This window comes from Hemibagrus wyckioides, linkage group LG09 (assembly GCF_019097595.1).
Source record: "Hemibagrus wyckioides isolate EC202008001 linkage group LG09, SWU_Hwy_1.0, whole genome shotgun sequence".
Classification (NCBI taxonomy): domain Eukaryota; kingdom Metazoa; phylum Chordata; class Actinopteri; order Siluriformes; family Bagridae; genus Hemibagrus; species Hemibagrus wyckioides.
The window spans coordinates 18,945,658-18,967,200 of NC_080718.1; the positions used below are offsets into that span (position 1 = coordinate 18,945,658).

At 36.9% G+C, this 21,543-nt stretch overlaps 1 protein-coding gene across 2 annotated transcripts in view; it reads right to left on the bottom strand.

The window, feature by feature from the left end:
• Positions 1-205: 205 nt before the first annotated feature.
• sntg2 (syntrophin, gamma 2) overlaps positions 206-21,543 on the bottom strand; it is a 37,884-nt gene continuing 16,546 nt past the window's right edge. For both annotated transcript variants that reach the window (XM_058399869.1, XM_058399868.1), the window contains 11 exons: positions 19,866-19,953; positions 19,357-19,448; positions 15,590-15,717; positions 12,693-12,822; positions 10,641-10,679; positions 9,960-10,076; positions 9,120-9,191; positions 8,776-8,985; positions 3,641-3,733; positions 2,521-2,631; positions 206-1,157 (listed from right to left, as the gene is read on the bottom strand). In XM_058399869.1, coding sequence (XP_058255852.1) covers positions 1,026-1,157; positions 2,521-2,631; positions 3,641-3,733; positions 8,776-8,985; positions 9,120-9,191; positions 9,960-10,076; positions 10,641-10,679; positions 12,693-12,822; positions 15,590-15,717; positions 19,357-19,448; positions 19,866-19,953 — 1,212 coding nt within the window. In that variant the 3' untranslated portion in view covers positions 206-1,025. The remainder of the gene's footprint in view (positions 1,158-2,520; positions 2,632-3,640; positions 3,734-8,775; positions 8,986-9,119; positions 9,192-9,959; positions 10,077-10,640; positions 10,680-12,692; positions 12,823-15,589; positions 15,718-19,356; positions 19,449-19,865; positions 19,954-21,543) is intronic.

Below are 21,543 nucleotides of genomic sequence, written 5' to 3' on the forward strand. Positions count from 1 at the left end.
TAATGTAGTCTAGTTTTAATATCACATTGCATGGGACATTAGTGTTTATCTTCTATAATTGCACTAATTATCAGTACAGCAATGAACAATGAGCAGAGACAGTACAAAGAGACCTGTCAGTTTTAAACATCTAAAAGTTTTATCAGTACTCTGGACACAAAAGAGATCTGGGCACAAAAGAGATCATACACCTTTTTGTCAACAGTTAATTAACTGTTCCTTTATTTGGAAAGGTACTGAATAACACCATACAGAACAATGTGGCAAATTATGGGCCTTCAATTTGATCACAGATTAGAAAGAGAAAGAAACTTTTGTATGAAGGTAGTTGGCGACCTTACATGATCTAATTACTATTTAATCAAACGGCTATACTACAAATCTGTGAAATGCGTTATTGTTAAGGAATTTTCTGTTGAAAAGGTGAAAATCATGGACACTTTAGTACAAAATTATGCGAAAATTATAAGTTCATGCTAAAAGTTGCTAAAAGTTGAGGCTTTGTTGCAGTTACTGTGCAGCAGTTTGATAAAACAAGGTCAAAGTATAATAATGGAGATTGCAATCATGAAAAATATATTTTAAAAGTTGAACCTGTACACTGATTGAGGGATAATCATAATCATCGGTCAAGAACTTTAGAGAAAGACACGAGGACAGAAGTTCATATTACAGTTATTAACTTCTTCCAAGGTTCACCCGTAATGGTCTGTAAAGTGTTAAATGCAATGCATGCATTTACAAACCCATAATGCCATGGACTACATGTGAACATTTGCTTTGCTACATGATCGACATGAATTCATTTTTAAGCAGACCAGTGAAGATAGGATAATCAAGTACCAAACCATTAATCAGTGCATGTCAAAATATCATCTAATCCAAAAGTTCTTTTTCTTTAACATTTTAGTTTAGAAGAGTCATACAAAAATAACAAGAACTAGATATATTCATAGATATTGTGCATAAAATAGTAGATGAAACCACAGACAAGATGGTACATGTTCTTTACAACACTTGTGTTTCTAGCTGTTGTACATGTACTTTCGTGTGATGCTTTGATTGTTGACAAAAAGTGGATCCACTGAGGCCACTTTGGCAGCGATGAAGGAGTGGATACAGTGAAGAACAGCTGTCAGGTTAGCAAACTCCAGCTCCTGATTAGGTCAAGGACAAAAAAGAGACAGAAAAAATAGAAAACCAGAAAAGTCAAAAATGGCAATTTTATGTATTTAACAATAGTTTATCTTTTCCAGGATCACTTGTAATGGGATGCATGTAATGTAATGCACATTGAGGTCATTTTTTAAGTACGTTAATTATCCACAATATTCTTGCAATATGCTTTATATTTTTATGTGCACAACACTATTTGTATTGCAAAACACTAATCACAGAAATCTGAGAATGTACAAACTCTCTAACATTAAAGGGAGGAAAGACCGAAATAAGAAAATGTGACCAAGACTTTTTCAGTTAGTTTTTCATTAGCCTAAAATAGAGAGGCTATGAACAAACTGAAATGCTCCTTGACACATCCATCATAGCAATAAAGCTCACTTCCTAGACATTTATATGACGAGCCTCATCACAGCCTGAAGTGTCAGTGACACCAAAAATTTGATGGTCACAACAGAAACAAAGAGAAGTGCTACCTCAGTGTTTGGAACACTGAGTGGAAAGTTGTGAGTTCAAATCCCAGGACTACCTACCACTGCTGGGCCCTCAGTTGTTCAGTTGTATGTATGAGATAAAATGTATGTTGCTCTGGATAAGCATGTCTGCCAAATACCACAAACATAATGGTTCCATCATTTTTTTACTCTGCCAGTAAACATGAATGGACATTCCAGTTGAACTTGGATGGTTTAAACCCTGATGCTGCAAAACAGTTGTGTTTGGTTATTATTGCTCATGCCTAGAAGAGGTTTGACTCTAAGCTTCTACAGATCATTAAGAATCTCTTAAGACACTGATAATGTGCTTCATCAGCAATTTATGATCATAAACAGGTTTAGTGTTGCCACAAGCTGCAAATTCTTGGCTTGAATAATACTCATTTTTCCCTGCTTGCACTTTACATTTTTAATATGATCAGGATAAACAATTTAATTGTCTAGAACCAATAGCCTGCAAAAATACAGGAAAACAAGCATTTACGCAGTTTCAGGTTTAAGGGGAATATAGGAGAATGTAATGTAGTGAGAAACTGCTTGCCTGCAGTGGCAACTGTGAAAAATTAGCTGGATGGTGGATTTTTGGTGATTCTACAGTAATGTGCAGTAAACAATTAAAAAGTTGACATGCCCCACATTTTCTCTGTTACAAGCAAGGGTATCCCATGAGACGAGAACATGTGAGCTGGGAAACAAGCCATTTATTAACAAGCCATTTTATTCTGATCTGCTAAAGAATGATACAATTATGAATAATCGTACTTCATTCTTAAAGAGACATTTTTAAGTCATTTGATGTCTGTTGGCACAGACTGCATTAATGTACTGCAAATACAAGCCTTACCTTCATTTCTATCTGTTGGTTTTCAGAATTTTTAAATAAAAGTTTTACTCTTGTCTTTCCATCATCTGAGGAACCCTTCAGCTGGGAAAATTTATATCTCCAAATGACTTTCTGTGGATGACAAGATCAGAATAAATAAAAAAAGACGACAGGTCGAAATACCAAGTTAAAGTTGACAAATGTCTTGGAGTTTCTGTGCAGGATATTGAATTGCTGTTGTATTTGTGAGACTGTTAATCTCAGAAAGACTTCCCTACCCCAGTTTCTCCTGTATAAAAACATCAAATATATCTATGACTGTGTGGGACTGTAGATTTGATTCTAAAACAAGAGAGGAAGCCATTAATCAAGAATAGAACAGCTGAAAAGGATAAAGGTGGTGTTTGTTTACTCTTCAGGCAGTAATATGTCGATGTCACATGCTAAATAAATATGTACTCATGATTGCATCAGCTGGCACTGGATGCCTACTGTATTTGTGGCCATTTTTCACTCCACATCCTTGGTTTTATTGTTCAAAATGGATTGTATTAATTGCCTGGCTCATATAGAGGGACTTTACAAATGGACTGATGTACCAGCCCATGAGCATAGAGCTCTTCTAAGTCCTAAACAAAGATGGACAGCTGGAGTCTGTAGTGAAAGCAGCTCATTAAGAGCTGCTGAAAAGCCTGATCGGGCCTCGTTTGCATATTCGTCATCGCCAGTCATTGTGGCCGCCTTATAGAGCAAAACCAATCAGCTAGCACACACTCACTCCTATGCAAATTAGTTTCAAACCATTAACAATGCAGGCCAGATTTAGAACAGCCTGTCAGCCTTGTATAGGCCAATAATATTCAGACTGGTCTATAAGTCAAGCTTATAATAATCCAGATCTAATAATGAGTCATTTCATCCAACCATGTTTTGATAATAAGGGGAAAGTTGCCTGGAAATGTATTTTAATTAGACATTACTCTCAGCACAAGCTGATGTCTATGAAAGCTTTGAAGGCTCTGAACTATTTCCTTCCTTTTGGGCCAAAATTAGCACATGTTAAACCCTCCAGTTGCACATAGGCCTGTGACACCAAGAATAAAGATGGAGTCAAGACCAGCATATTTTTAGTCCTTATTACCTTTGAAATGCTCTCAGAGCAGGAGAAGCCGGATTCAAAGTCGACTGTAAAGCACAATATTTTCCCTTGGCTACTGCACATGTAGGTTTTTGACTATGAAGAGGAGAAAAAAAAGTTCATGTTAAGCACGCGAAATTAAAATGAGAAACACAACACGTCGTATAAAAGGCACTTCAGAGCACTAGGTCATTACTGCCTGCCCATATTATCTAACTGTTTCATTCATGCTGATGTAAATCGGGGAATATTTGTCACTTTCCCTCGGAAGAGGACAGGTAGACTTCAGTCGCTATGGCAACAGCTGCCCAGCGCTTGTCTTTTTAGCAGACAGGGGAATGAGAAAAATCAACGGGTTTGAAATCTAATGAATATATTATGAAGTCAATAGAGAACGATTTAGTTATTGTTCTTACTGAACAATTTAGCTATAATCTGTCTTAGAGGACACTGCTGGTGGGTGTTGTCTTATTTAAGAATTTCTCTTGCATTCCAGCAAAATCATGAGCGACAAACTAATGGGAATGAAAGGAAACAGACTGAAGATAGCAGGGAAAACCCTGATAACAGTGTTGCTTTTTCTTCTGTTGACTAATAACATCTCACTCCATAATTACTGTAGTCAGAGTAATGGACATTTGTGTTTAGCCAAAATGATTAATATGCATCGTGTTTGGATTCTATAAGCACTTTTTATCGCTGTAGCTGCGCTGCTTCTGAATTGATGCTGAGTTCTGTTTCTAAATGCCCTACATTTCTACATATTCTACACTGCAAGGAAACTTTTGTATGCATGAATTTTTCTGACTATGGAGCTAGTGGGCAGTCAGATAATCAAATAGGCGTCAGCTGGGGAGATTTTATGGTCACTGAGTGTTCTGATCATCCTGCAACAAAAACAAGTCTGTTGCTTTTAAAGTGAAGACATTAAAATTAACAAGCCATTACTTCTTTAATGATGCTTCATATCACTGACTAATTTGGAATGTATGCCAATTCATGCTGGCTTGTCCTGTACACCTTTTTCATTTACTGTTCATTTAATAGCTATAAACCGTAGGTCACACTGCCAGTAGGTTTGTAAGCTCCAATATGGCTGCAGTTCTCTGAAAGCATGTGTCCACTACAGAAACCTTTTCAGCTGCACATTGTAGCTCTCTGCTGCTGCGTATTTGACATTCCGCACCCCAACGGTTTTATTCTTTTGCAAATGGAAAGCAATCATCCTGAATGTCAGAACACCTACATTTCCATCAGAGGAGGCATGTTAACATCCTTAAATCCTGCATCTTATAATGCCAGATTTTGGTGCATTTTATGACCATGTTTCCCTTTACACAGGAAACAATTGCTAATAGCCTTGATCGCAGAACCTGTCAGCAAAATCTAAAGCGTGCTTCATTCCCTGACATACCGCCATGCTTTACGAGGCAGGAGACATTCATCTGACAGGAAAAGCCTGATGTCACCTTGTGTGAGCACTGTCTGTGACATGTAAAGTGCAGACTATACAGAGCTAATTGGAGAGCTTCTTCTGGGAATTCAAAAAACACAGTGAGAAGTGCTTTAGGATTTACCCGTCAGCTTGACTGAAGCTTAGATCTGATTAGCCCTTTGTGAAAACACTGACTGTCTTCTTAATGCTGAAAACTAGGAGCCATGCATGTTTGTTGCTGCAATAACCATAGCACACCTGAACCTCATCTAACTTCAGTGGGTACCAAAAACAATTTTCTGTGCACTGAAGGACCTTTTGTGCAATGTGCATGCCTAAAAACCATCCAGTGCGTCATGTTTAAAGAAACTGGACAAAAGCAAAAAGAAGCTCTTTTATTTCCTTGCAGCTCATGTTTATTTCACACTGTACCTTTATTGAATTGTAGCCTAAGCTGTATATGAACTGCTGAGCATTTATTAGAGACCACAGGAGGTTTGACTAATTGGCTGTAGAACAGAGGATAACCCACTAATCGAAATTCTCCATCACATTCACTAGCACCTCATAGGACAATGCCTCAAGTTTACAATAAGGCTGGGTGCCTTTTTCTTGCTTCTGCTGTTTCCATTTTGTGTAAAGCACTGAAGAAGCCACATGCAAGCCTTCTTTGCAAAATACCTAGGGATAATCCTCACACTGGGCATGCTCACACATGCAGAATAAATTCATCAACAACTGAAGTAGTTCTGATGACTGGCAGAATCCAAACCACATGGAGCTTTAACTTAGCTTTTTAAGTCAGCCATGAAATCAAGGAGTAAAATCCTAATTGATTACACCCGATAAACATGTAAATGAAATGATGAAAGTGGTGCGTTTACACAGCAGTACATTTCATACGTTGTTTAATGAGGTCCTTAAACATATTTATATCCAAATAAGGACACTACATACAGCATAAGTAGTGAATACTCCAGTTTTGCATACTGATAAGAGGGATTTTGTTGGCTGGATTAAGGGCACTAAGTCTTTAATCTCAATTAATACATTCTGAAAGAGCAGCTTCTTCCTCGTTCAACTTCTAAATCTAATGTGAACTTTTCAACTGCTTCACTTAGGAACTTGCCTTGGGATCTTTTCACACAGTTAAAGAAGAAGGAAAGAAGAACTTGGAGGAATCATCCTCTTGAACTCGCTGTGACTTTGCCATTTGAAAACCCCACAGTATATAATGTGATTATTATATCTGTCATGCTGTTTCACAAAAAAAAAAAATCCAAAACACAGTTTTACACAGAAGGAGCCAGACAATCTCTTGGGGTTTGTAAAGAACATTGGTGCAGAACCACATTGTGGAATATGGAAAGGTTTACACATGCTGTATTTGTGTTTGTGCTGTATTATATGGATTTTAATCTTTTCTGACAGCTTCTTTCCTTTGTATTATTTATAAATGTCTCTAGTTAAGGGTACCGAGCATCACAGCCCTCAGGCTTCAAGCTGCCTTTTCTCAACCTCTATTTCTATTCTGAGAATAAGGAATATTATATCATGCACTGCTGGCCATTTCTTAAATCCTTGACCTGACATCAGAAGATGTACTTTAATAAGCATGCCTGGATGAATCTGGATGAAAACAAACCATGATCACATGCAGCTTGGTTGGCTAGTTTGAAATCATTTTTAATTTCTGTTTTAATAACATATTATAATGTTAATATTTCTAAGTGATTTGTCCTGATTTGCTAGATGGCTTAAGTGGCCAACAACTACAGCCAGGGAAAAGACCATTCATTATTGTCCACATGAGCTCTGTGATATTTCATTAAACACTGGAAATCCACTATATACTCTTTCACATGCGGTGTGAGATTTCCAACCTTGTGGTTCTGTATACCCAATTAGTCACATCTTGTAGAATGACATAATGTGAAAGAAATGCCAATTATCCATTCGCCACAGGTTTTAACTAGGAGTTCTACACAATGTGGAATATTCACCACCATCAATAAACATACGCGTGTAGTCTGTGCTTTAGAGCTGTAGAACGTGTTGTGCTTGACCTTGTGCTTGTCCTGGCCTTAAAGAGCAACGTTCTTAATGAATGGTTAAGGATTACATCCTTCAACTGCTGAACTTAAGGCAGCTCACACTTTACAAAAGTTATCCTGCTGGAGTTTGTCAGTAAACCGACGCCGCCGCCAGCCTTTGTGCAGCAGAGGCAATTTAACGGCTCAGTGAGGGTAAGTCTTACAAAACAGTTTCTTTAGTGAAATTTAATTAAAGCAATAATAATGTTCAAAAAGGAACAAATCACAGGGGGAAAAGCAGGCTTGCCTCCAGTTCCACACTTCTGTTCTGGACTGCCAGGATAATTAAAAGCAATGGTTCACTTGTAAATGAAAAACTAACTGTATCATTTATTCTGAATGATTGTGTTGTGGAATGGTAATACAAATGTTTTCATGTTAAGAGGTCGTTGTACCTAAAATAGCATGACATACCATAGAAACAAGGAAAAATAAAAACTCAGTGAATTACTGGCCATTACTCTAATTATATCTCTCACAAGACAGAACACACAAACAGGTTGCTGAATAATAAACAATATTACTACAAAAGTTTAGTTTTCCTTCTAAGACTGTAACATGAATTGACAAGTGCTGCTAAGTTACAAGTGAAGTATATATTATGGTGTTATGACAAAATGATTCATAGACTAAAATATGAAGGTGATTTGATATCAAGAAAATTGGGAAATCATCATAGTTAATAACATTATACAGTACATTTATATGGAAACATACAATTGTGTTTTCTAGTAATTAATCAGAATCAGTTCTAATATTGTGATTAGATTAGTATGTAATAACACACCTACCTATAATGTATGCTAAACCATTTTATTCTTGTTTGATATGATACTAGTGTCAGAGTTTTCAGGGGATTATATGGAATCATCTTTTCCTCATAAAAAGGAAGTATTCTGCAAGTATTTTGCTAATAAATGTTTTTAATTACTAGGTTATCATGTAGTAGTAGAGCAGAAGAGCTGAACACAGTGACAAAGCAGTTTGAAATATATTTTTCTATATACTATTGTCTGTAAAGCAATTTCACTGTGACTGTGTGCTGACTGTATTCTGCTGAACTAATATGGGGAAATGAATACAATCCTAGACTGCACAATAAATATAGATTATGGCGTTATTCTTGGAAGAATTTATTTTTTCGCTTGTTAGTACTGTTGTATTTGATGAAGCAAGAAATATTCATTTACACATTTTTTATTTGTCGAAGAATCAGTGTTTTAATTTGTAAATACTCCTGTATGCACACAAAATCTGTCATTGGCAGTCACCATAATGCATTACAGAATAAAATGTGACTGAAATTTCAACAGAAATTTCCAGCATGAGTGTTTCAGAATACTATAGACAAATACTAATATCCAGTATTGGATCAGAATGTCTCTACAATATAGAATGAAAAAACATTTATTTACTGTCTATGTATGCAGTCACACATCTTTTATCCAGAAGTATAACTTTCTCTTTTATCCTCAAGGTCTTGTTAATAATGCCAGCTCTCTGCTTGTTTCAGACGTTCTAAAGTTTATAAAGTCCCCAAGCATCTATACAAAATACATATTATTAAACGTCAGCTTCAGATTTCTGTCCACTGAATCCATGGCACTCACCCCTGTTCTCTGCACCTCCATGAAGACAGCTCTCTGGAAGGCTTTTTCCCACAATGCCAGCTCTGTACCCAGCTCCACACTGAAGCAGTAGCTCTGGCCGTGACCCACCAGCACACTAAAGCTGAACCCTTCGCTGTCCCGCAGCTCACAGTCCTGCTGCAGGCCCACGCACAGCTTCGGTTGAATCCAGCAGTCTTCAGCTATCCACAGCTATGCAGAGAAACACGGCCAACTTATTATACACCACATGATCATTTACGGTGACCCTTCTGCTCATGAGCAGAACAGCTAATAGCACATGATGCTGCTGGCATAAAATGCTAATAATAAACATAGAACTTTACCTTATGAACCTTAAAGAGAACCTCACAGAGGTTAAATGCGGCCTCAGCTTGAGCCCATTCTGACGCACCAGCCTGGGGGAAAAAAAGTAACATTGCACTGAGTGTTCTTATACAACATTCATGGTACAGTGAAAGAAAACTCTGCAATGTGATGCTTTGCAGTTTCAGGTTTTAGATTATTTTTGATATTATGTGGAATTGTAGCTCAGCAAATTTTATCTGCAAATTTGCATATCTGTTCAATATCCTTCCGCATGACCCACAGCACTGAAACACTTACTTAACAATTTATTCTGAGTGTGTACCATGAGTTGAACTGACACAGATATACTGATTTATTGGTGAACTTATGAAATAAATAAACAGTTTTTCATAATATAAGCTCCAGCCACATGTTTATCATCTATGCCACTGTTAATAATAAATCTAAAACGTGATTATGTACTAAGCCATTTTGTCACTGTATTACTGAAGTAGAGAGTGTTAGAATCCAAATGAATACAAAAGCAATGCTACGCTGCATTTCAGAGGAAGAAATGAAATGATAAAACATTTGTCACAAATAACTTATGCCCTATTATGAGTGGTGGTAATAGCTTTTCTTTTGTACAATCCATTAAAACTAATGGACTCATTATATATGACTGTGAAGGATGCGCTGACATCTGCAAAGGACCAGCACTGCCTAAAAGATGTTTATGGAAGAAACACAGCCAAGCACAAGATTGACTGCCCTATCCTCTTGGCTTAAAAGTGTCCTTGGGTGGGGTTGTACACTTTATGATTTATAATTGGTGCAGAAAGTGTTTGGACTTTTACTTCACAGAGTTATGGACTTACAGGAGGGCCCCTGAGAATGTAGAGAGAGGAGCCTTTCAATGCCAGAAACTTGTAGCTTTGAACCTGGTTGGCATTGCTCCTGTGAAGGTGCTCATACACCCAACCCATATGGATGATCTGCACAGAGAAACATTCGCAGGCTGAAAATCAATTTCCCACAAACTGCAGAGAGAGGTTCACACACTGAGCACTGCACACACATCGGCATTTTCCACCAACAACTTCTACTGCATATATAAGGTTTTCTATAAGCAACTGCAATAATATTAAAACACAAAAAATAACTGAACACAGGATGAAGGAAAAAAGTAGATAACTTAGACCCTTCCTTTTTTGACCTTGCTGGTGTAGGGTGCAATGTAAGGGTGATTTAAATTTCAGTTCCATGAATCATATTTTACAAACATCTTTTCAAAATCATACACAGGAATCGTATCATATGAGATCGTACTCCCCTGTTCACGGGAATAAATTACACATTAAGAGCAAAAGTTCCAAAGTGCAAACCAGAGTAATGGTGCACATTACTGTTCTAACATCATAGGCTTTAATGCTTGAATGCATTTTTATGAATGCCAGGGGTGCTATAGTGAAAGATGAACAGTTTTCATGTCTTCGACCCACATGTCAAACACTGTGAATATGTAGAGAATAAGTAGAAACACTGTTATAAAGGCATACCTGTTCATCAGGTGAACAGAATTTGTTTGCAGTTTTTATCTGAAAAAGAGAGAATTATTTTGCGATTTTGTCAAAATATTATGAAGCTTAAGCTTAATCTCTGATCTCACTACACAGTTATTCAAATTAACACATACAAATTATAACTACAACAAATATTCATAAACTAAGGAAATATTGTGCAGTTACAGTACAAACAATCCTTAAAACTGACTAAGCTGCATTATATCATTAGCAAAAGAACATGCTCACTCGTTTGGCCCTGCTCAGTTTATCATAGGATTTTATTATTTGATGTAGATAGTAAAGTATGCACTCGGGTCTTCTCATGTCTGGGAAATCAGCCATTAATCTAGATTCGTTGCATTGATATGCAGTCAAAGAAAGAGTCTTCTCAAAGAAGACAACAAATAATCTTCTTCAAGATCCTTCAATTCAACATCTCTCTTTATACCACCTCAGTGTTTAATTCTCTAATCTGATTGGTCAAAGGTTGACGATGTTATGATTCTGTGATTTCTATAGCAGCACCTCTGACAATAGTTCCAGCATTGATTAAATTCACATGTTTATATTAATGTGTTTGTTTTAATATAATATGATTTATAAAGGGACAGGGACATAGTGGTATGTAAACATAACCAAAGGCTAATAATAAATGGAGGCTGCTAACAGAACAACTATAACATAAGTGATAACATCTCACAGACATTCCAGCACATTAACTGTAACTAAAACAGACTGACACCATGACATATAATTCATTAATAAAGTGAAAATTGTAATCATTTGCCAATTGCAGTGGCACAAATGGAATAAAATACTCTGCTGCATGTGACTGTTGGAAAATAAAGCCATTTGGGAATATGTATTACAATGGAGACTCAACTTTAAGCTAGCTGATTAAAGTTGAGTCTTTTTTAGAGAATCTACATTACTGCAAGCAATCTATCATATGCTGCAAGCATTTTCGGTGGAAGGTGGGGAAAATCGGCAGCTTTTACAAAAATAGGAATGGATAATGACAGCATTTTTCTCCATAAAATCTTCTACGGTATTCAACTGAAAAACTTTTGCAACTCTAAAACTCTTCTTCACCCCGACTTATCTTTTAAGTAACTGTGCTCAAATGCTCTCAAACAAAGACAAAGCAAAATTTCTTATGTAATAAACTCAGCCACAACTGCTGGACTGGACCTGTCAGTAGCCTCTTTCTAACCCCACAAAGCCATAAGTGACAAGCCAAGCTTCATACACTCTATTTATGGGTTATAGGTCACCACAATAAAAGTCAGAGTTCCGTTTCCCACTTGCACATACAATCATCACTTAATTGAACATTTAGCAATCAGTGCCTGGATCCATAATTAGCTGACGTAAGGGCAGTAATTGCATGTAAGCCAGGCAGCTGTGTGGCAGTAAATCAGAACATGTTTGAGCTCAGCTATAGAAAAGGCCCACTAGATCATCAGTGCTCTAATTAACACGCTACACAGGAAATGAGATCATTAGGCAACATTCTTGTTGGATTTTAGTTCTTGGTTTAGAACACTGCAACAGGAGAATACGGCACAAGCACACAAGATTATGATAAACAGGGCAGAAAATAAAGTTCACATGCAACAGAACTATATATTATTTGTGGGAATGTTGGCATTTCTGCTGTCTAGTTGCACTAAAAGGGTACCACATAGAACTGACCCTGATGTTGTAATTTTGCCCTTTCAGTGTTATTGCTCACTTCCTGTCTAAGGTTCAGCACAAACAGAATAACAGGCTGCTTTTACCTGTTCTGTCTGCTATAATCAACAATTTCTCTTATCACCAGCATCTATCCCATACCAGTGGAAACAGAGCATTAGCTGTAATTGTCTTGTGTGTGTGTGTGTGTGTGTGTGTGCGTGTGTGTATGTGTGTGTGTGTGTGTGTGTTATATTCACGTATCTGAGCTTCCAGTGTCTAACACTAATATTTTCAGGACAGAGAGCACATTCATGAAGAATTTCGCTATTCATTAAGCATACTCATCAGGGTTCTGCATGCAATACTCACATACTCCTGGGTCAGATCATTAATATTGGTTGATATTGCTTGAAGCCAATCTGTACTTTCTGCTGCAGTGCAAAACTGTAGAACATTGGTGCATGCTCCATCTAAGGCAAATACTTCAAAACTGTTTGACCTGGTGTAAAGAGAGAGAGAGAGAATAATTAAAAAAATAAATAAATACTTAAATAAACAAATAGTTATAATAATTACCAGAATTATTTATTAGGAATAAAATGCTCTAAGAGGTATAGAAAGGTAACAATTATTTTGTTTTACAGTTTGGTTGTTTTTTATCAACTATTCATCATGAATATCAAAAATTCAGATATTTCTATTTTTGTTCAAATTTCATTGAACTGGAATGTGTTCATAAAAACATATATTATATGGTAGCCTTGCATCTAATGTGATGGCTTTGACATTTCATTTATGTGTGTTTGCAACCTAGTATAGATGAATTACTTTTTGATTTAGTGGACTGACTGCTTAATGACGGCTGTCAGTTGTATTCAACCGAAAGTGAAGTGACTGTGAGTATAGTGGCAAAAAGCATTTGTATGATGGTTCAGCAACTGCATTTATCATGATGGTCTTCAGGAACTGAGAGAATGAACTCTTACAAGTAAGATAGATAGGTAAACAACAACACAAACATTCAGTAGACTCAGAAGCAAGTCTGAATGTCACAGACAAAATAAAAAATTTGTAAAAAAAAATATAAAAATAATAATATAAATGATTTTGTCTTGCAGCTTCCACACCGGTTGCGTGCAACAACCTGTTTGCTTAGCAGCTCAAAATCACTAATGCTATCTTTATTTTAAGTCCCGGCATTAGTCAGACGGTCAGACATGTAATGGAGTATTTATAGAAACAAATGCTAATAAAGTAATAAGTAGATTTGAAAGCTTTAATGTTATAATAAGTCATAGAAATATACAGTATCATTTTGCTGAAGCCTTGGTGCAATATATTATAAGCATAATTATAAAAAAAAGGTGACATGATAGTGTGGTATAAGATAATTGGCAGACATTAGAAATGTTACAGGGCAAAGATGTGTAATGTGTGGCTTATGGTTAACCTTGAATGCATACGTTGCTGCCAACATTCATCGTTAGACCATACTAATGTCACAAAATAACAGGAATGCAACTCATGATGATACAGAAATAGGAAGAAATGTAAAGCACTAGAGCTACCCACATGTGAATGATTTGCATATTGGTCTTTTTGTTTAGAAGACTGAGTCGGTTTGGATAATGTTTTGGATGAACAACATAAATAACCTATTCTATATTAATATTTGTTCTTTAGGGAATCAAAGTTTAATGCTTCACATATACAGTGTGCTGTTCATATAAAAATATAAATGCTGTTTGGTACAATGAAACTATTTTCATGAAATTGATCATTTAAAGTTGATTGTGATCTACATTTTTTGCCCATACTGCACACACACACACATTCAAATGCCATAAATTGTCTCATATTCATATTTTTTTTCTGAAAATAATTATTCAACATGCCATAATTTAAATGAATACAGGTCATGAGTACAGTAGAACGATTCTCTGCTTGGTCTGTTTCTGATAGAAATTGCCTGGAGAATGTAATGTTCTGCTTGAACTAGCAGGAGGCTGCAGTCAAGTCCTCTGAAACCAAGAAACTGTCTGTGTGAGTGACAGAACACAATAAAAAATCCATTAGTCAGGAGAAGTGCATTTTTATTGGGCTTTGCCATGCATTGAGAAAGGGCTCTAACAGAGGAATGAACGCCACAGAATGAGTGGAAACAAATAGGATCGGAATGGGTGTGGGAAGGCATAAGAATTCAGGTCTAGAAAAAAAGGGTGATTTGGACTTTCTAGAGAGCTTTAAAGAGGAGTTTTAAAATGCGAAAATCAATGAATCTCTTTTTCTGGGAATATGATACTGTATGAGGAGTATGAAAAGAATCTGAAGCAAACTAATATTAATAATGTGGTTTCCAGGACTAATAGTGATGGAAAGAATCTGCATGGGAAATTAGAATAGAAGCCAAAGCTAGCTAGGTTACAAAAAAATAGAATAAGATCCATTATATCCATTAAATAGCCTGGAGCAGTGATCACCAACCTAATCCAACAGACCTGATCCATGTAATTGAATAGCCTGTTTATGTGGAGCAGGTGTGTTAGATTTGGATTGGGTAGAAAAGTAGATATCCAAAACAGGATTGCTGATTAATATGCAATGTTCATGAATGGAAAAATGTCCTACTATATAAAATAATAACACATAATAATGGATAGCGTCAAGCTTTATCCACTGCTAATGCAAATCTATTTATAAATAATTGAACGTGATAATATATGCTTGTCTATATTCAAGTTTGTCTAGCCCACAAGTCACTTTAATTTCAAACTTGGTGTCAAACAGTAGAACCATAGGCATCCAAAGCACCAAATGCTTAGAGCAAAGCAATAATAAAAGATTACTTTCGAAGTGAGTGAGGTCTAAATAAAATTACTTCACGATAACAATATAAATACACTCAGAGGCATAATTCCTAAGTATGAATGGGGCATACATTTCATATATTGACATTATTATCTTAAATCTTTAATGCAATCATTTTAAATATTTATTTTTCTACTTAATTTGTTGGGAGTTCCGCTTCAGTAGAAAGAGTCGGTTGTTTTCCTGCAATCCAACAGCAGTCTATCAAAGTTAGTGCTACATCTTATAAACCTCAGCTCCCCTCTATCTGTGATCTGCATCAGTGACCTTTTCAGACACAGCATGCCGCTGCATAGATATTAGACTTAACACTCGCTTACTTAGACAAAAAATGGCTGTAAAACCAACAAACCGGCCACACGTTGGATCTGGAATTGCATCACGACGGATTACTGCACCTTAATTTATCGCTTCCAGCTTTGTGTTTAGAGACTCGAGCCATGGACAGGGGGAGGGAGACAGCGTCCAGCCAGTGCTTCTCGTACTTTGGTTCATTAGCCGAGGGTGAGGAGGGTGAAGACGGCGCCTAGATAGAATAAATGAGAAAAAAAAAGAGGTGGAAAGACAGGCAAAAGGATGAGCATGAGAGGAGGGGCAGTTCATCTTAGCCCCTCTTCAGTGCACTTTGATCAGTGGAAAACAACAACTGGGTCGCACGCTTCAGTAGGATCATGAAGCCGCATGCTGCCTTTAGATAATAAACCTTGCCTTCTTTCCTTACAACTATCCTAGAATGTTTACTAAATGAGAACCTTTTGACACTTTGAAAACCAGGGCAACACTTTATATATTTACTGCAAATATGCAAATAGCTTTTCAAGAAAAATAAGACAACAAAGATTGAAACAAATTGGCTTGTGCTGGTTATTCATGTTCACCATTAAAGCATCTATACCAAAATCCCAGACTTGGCTATCAGGCTGAGGCTATGAAGAATTAAGGATTTGTGTCAAGAGCAGCCTATTCATAACAGTCAAAACTTTGTAATATATCATTGCCTATCCATGTGGTGCTGATTTGCATGGTTTGGATATACTGCCTCCTGCTACCGCCATAAAAAAAATCTGTGTTTGGTTTTAGACATCTATAATATTTTTCTTAAAACCACCAATAAATTGTAGGTCTGTGCAGACCTCTAGCACTTTAACTTGACTCAAAAGTGGAGATTGTCTAGTCCTCAAATTATTACTTCCAAAGAGCACAATTCTCTGCTTCAACACTAAATAACAGTGGAGAAAAGAGAACTGAAGAGCTGTTCTCAAGCTGAAGTACTCTTACTTTAGAAAGCATCTACAGGGGAAGAAAACTCATTTAAATCTTTCAAATACTGGATAACTATGTAGTAAGATTGTTCAGGAACTAGTATGAATGTTTTTGAAACTACAGTGGAATTGATGCAGAATGCTACAACACGGTGCGAATAGAACAAGTAAAGAAACTCGGCAATGCTAATGAGTTTACCGAAATAAAAAGTTTCTACATTTAAAAAAAAGTACTGTAAAGTAAGATAAACAAAAGAAAAAAACAAACAAAAAAAAAACCACCCTTTTAACTGCATCAGTTCATGGGTACAGATTTTGCTGGTAAGTATTTTTTCCAAGAATCTTGAACCTGCCACATTTCTTTTGCAGGCTTTGGCTGTCACACTTGCTTCTGGTCTTAGACAACCCTGGTGAGTTTTTCTTTTGCACAGTACTGCATATAATGAGGAATACGAGTCAGGGGTTCTGATCGGTTCTGGAAGTATAAAGGGTTAAGAAAACTGCTAGACAGGTCTACAATCTATTGTCATGGATTGCAATTTAAATTCCCTAAAATACATCCAGAAACCAAAAGCTACCTGAGGTTCTGCTGCTGACTTAGCTATAGAGCATAGGTGCACTGATAAGCTGTGATAAAACAAGATGCCAATCTGTCGTGGGGAAAAAATACCCCATTATTGTAGATAACCCTTATAAATCATATCCCTAGGGAGTCATATATGAGAATTTTAAATTGAACAACACCATGTTATACATTACAGACTCCACATCCATTACTGGACCCAAATATAAACATGCTAAAGAAATTAGATTAAATTAAATTAGATACGCACTTATATATGCATGTAACAATTCTGCACCTATTTCATCATCACATTACATTTATAAAGGCTGTCCAAGTGAATTCCGACATTGGAAATCAAATCCACAGCTTGGTGCTATTGCCAATTAAGCATCCGTCTTAGGCACTTTCTCAAGCAAGATACAATGTTGATGCACACCAAGGCTGGATAATTAAACCTGATTTGACTTTCATGTCGTGCTGTGCTAAAGTCCGAGATGACAAGGAATAAAATATGGTCACCATGTCAAGATGAATTATGGTGACAAAGTGTCTGCTCTCTAGCACGGACCAAATCCCAGCACCACTGACATTGTTGTCCTTCATATCAGGCTGCCTGCCATACCACAAAATATTTCTGAGGCAACGAGAGATGCAACACTAATTATTGGAAGACATGTAAATGAATCAGTGCTCATCCCCGGGTGCTGTGAAAGCAACACAGTGTCAATCAACTCAATGTCGGAGGAGCATACAGGGAATGACAAGCTCTGCGAATTCTAATCACCTGCAGGGAAGGAAGCATCAAGAGTAAAGCAGGATTAACAAAAACCCTCATTTAGAGAATACTTTTGTTGACTCAGCAATTAGACAACCACAGCTCATGTTTTAATACAATCTTTCCTTGAACACAAAACTAGAGAAAACAAGAGAAAGAAAAAGAGTCAGCATGAATAAAAGAAATGCATTCGAATCTTCACCTGCCGTGTTTGCTACCTGGATACTGTGACAGTTTAATAAAGGAGTAGCCCAGCTGTGCAGATTTTTTCAAGCATTTGTCTTCTCTGAAAAGATGAACAAGAAACAAGCCTGCCATCCATTCATTCTTCTTCGTCTGTCATGTTGAGCATATTTCATCCAGACGGCTTCATTAAAAAACACACACCCTCACGCTCTCAAAGGACGCCCATACAGTACCTCTGAAGAACAGAGCTGGCGATTGAGCTGATTAATACATATTCAACGTGTTCATTCATGTGTTTCCACTCATGTGGATGAATCTGATGGTGCTTTGAGGCTCTGAGTCATGTAGGCATGGCATGTTCACCTTCACATGACTCTCTCTGTTTGATAATAAGCTGCCTGATAAGCTGTCACCTACCTGCCCTGCCCGATAGGAACGCCAGCACAGCAATCTCTTTGGCCTGCTGTGTATTATGCCTTTCTACGTAGGGTGCATGTCTAATTCCATTTACTAAACAAAGATGAAATGAACTCACATGGTTAGGGCACTGAGATTTACATAACATTAGTATGTGACATTATGGGATGGATGAGGTGTCTGGTCCCACAGCTAGAGCCTCATGGAGCTGAGAAATTATAGTCTTCTGAGATACTGTATGTGTGCTAATTCTTTTCGCATCTCAGCAAGCCATCACATTCACACCTCTGAACAATGGAAAAAGATTCATGCATGGAATGCTGGCCAATAACAGCTCATGATTTTCACTACTATTTACAAAAGCCATAAAAGAGACTCATGGGTATAAACAGAACACACCAAAATGGCAGTGCTGATAATTCTTATTGACTTATCTGACTGCACATGAGATACATGATATGTTTACTAATTCCGATGGTTGGTGTTGTATAGCAGCTGCTATACTGCTACACTGAAATCACAGAGGGACATTGGTAGTGTAGTTTCAATGATGTTTAATAGTAAAATACTTAAATGATCTCAGACATAACAGATAATCATCAGCTTTCCTTGTTAGCTCCAGCAACATTTCGTGTCACATTAATGAGAAATTCAGTAATGCTCTGCAGCTACACGATGCAGTCACACAGATTTATGGCAGAGACTTGGCTCAGCTAGTTAGCAATCTACAAAATGACAAGGACAATGGCACTGACAGCAGTATTAGCAGGAAAGGTGAAGCTTTAGAATCGGTTGTGTTTGTGCGAGTAGTTGAGAGCTGGACAAACAAAAAGATTTCTGCATTGATGCATCGGCCACACAGGGTGGATTTTTCAATTAATGTCGTATTTACAACCTGTCATTCAAGCTACTTTCTACTCTTTTGTATTGACAGAATACTGTATGCAGAGATGCACTTACTGTGTTGCTTAAATTCCCATTTAAATGTAAACCACTGTCAAAAAGTGGCGAGGATGCTCTGCTACTCTGATCACTGGATGGTCCTGGAGAGCCTGAAAAAAATATCCCAGACTGTTTAAAATGCAACATACAACCACACAGCTTGTGTTCATGATGGAGATTTTCTACTGTAATCACTTGTGATTAGTAAAACCAGCAACTCAACCACTAAATCTAATTAAAGTGAGTCTTTTTCTAATGTGCAAGCGATAAAAACCATTCTTGCATGTTATCATTTTATCATTTTTAACAGCTCTAAATATGAAATATGAAATATTTATATATTAAAATATGAAATATTTTAAAAGACACAATAGCAGAGGCTTTAGACAAACACAGTTTGATGTGGCAACTAAATCCAGTGGCAGCACTACACTTCCTTTAAGGGTCTTGGCTCTACAGCTGTTAGAGCTGTTGTAACCCCCTGCTGAGCTTGTGAATGCTCGTGAAGGTGCGCAGTGCGAACTCACCTAATGGGAGCTTTAAAAAGGCTGGTGCCTCCCTGAGGTACCTCACAGTGATTGTAACTTCATCTCCAGCGGTTCGCAAGAGATGAACCTGCCCAGGAAACAAAAGAAAGTGAGAGACAAGGAGAGAAGCGAGGCACTGTGAAAGCACTGTGGGAGATGAATACAGAGAATAATATCCTCTTAACACTGCAGGACAGTCGACATGATAAAAAGCTGACATTGAAGGAAATGCATAAAATGAGAATGCCACTTTGAACTGGTGTTAAAGGACTTCAACACTTGAATCAATTCATTTATTTAAATCAAAATGCAAGCTTGTGATGGATTTCAATACAGTGTCTGAATAATTACTGAGTTCTGTACCCACAGCTAAGCTTTCGTGTGATCTGAGAGGCCAGTTAACTGCTGCTCAGACACGTAATTACCCCCGCAGTCTCTGGTAGCTTCACGTTGCATCATCCACTATGCACATGCTTTAAAACTACTGTCCAAATATATGAAAAGCCTGTGTTCAAGTAATTCACACTGCTCCCTTTTATCTAAACAACTGCCTAATGCTTTTCCGAATCCACCAACACATTTTATCTTCTTTGGAGAATCTTTTAAAGTCTTTGATCAAAACCATAAACAGAGGAATTACTAAATCTAGTCAAGCCACTTTTTCAGTCTATGATTAATAAGAAGTGGTTTGTCAAGCATTTCTACAAAGGGCTCATCCCAAATCACACCGAGTATAAAGTCATGCTTTTGACATATAAAGCCTTTAATGACATTGCTAAGGCATATCTTGCTGATCTCTTGAGCATTATATCAGCTCCCAACCACTTTGCACAGCTGATGCAGGCTTACTGTTAATCCCTGGGATCACTTACAACCTGGTGAAAGGGCTTTTTTCCTTGTATAACTCCTAAACTCTGGAGCAGTGTTTTAGAGAATATTATGAGATCTGTGTGCCTTTTTTTGTTAAATAAATGTTTAAACGGGCTTAGGTTTCTTGATTGCATAGTTGTTATTGATATTTTGTTACTTTCATTTCCATCCTTCAGTTTAATGTTCACAAATTATCATTTATTATTAAACCAAATTGGTTGCCGGAAACTTAGTTTACCCACTGTACCTCCCTGCTTCTAAAAAGGATCAAAAGTAAAATTAATCCACACCCTACATGGGTTTGATTTCATGTCTTGAATCTACTAGAATTAAACCTATTCTGTCAACATTTATTGTTTTAAAAAGGTTAATTCTGATACAACCCTTTTTTTTCTTTTCAAATGATTAAATTCATTCTTTCAGATGAAATTCATTCATTCAGCTTTTCTCCAAATCCACACTTAAAAGTGAAATATTTGTGCTTTTACATTCACTCATCTGTTATATTTAATCTTTATCTATCAGGCCTTTGAGAATATTTGAATCTCTGAGCTCAACCTGTGGCAGATATGAGACTGCTGCACTGCATAATTCTTCAAATAATATTCTTATTATGCTATGATATTAAGAGACCTCATTTTGTTTAAGTAAGAATTCTAACCTCTCACAATCCCCTTTTTCTTTCAGTTTCCTGTTTTTCTTTCTGCTTTGCTTGGATCATGATCCCTTCTCAGCGTCAGCACCTGTATCTAATTATTTGAAATGTTCTTCCAAAATCACATGCAGTTAAACTGCCTTTCTAAGCCAT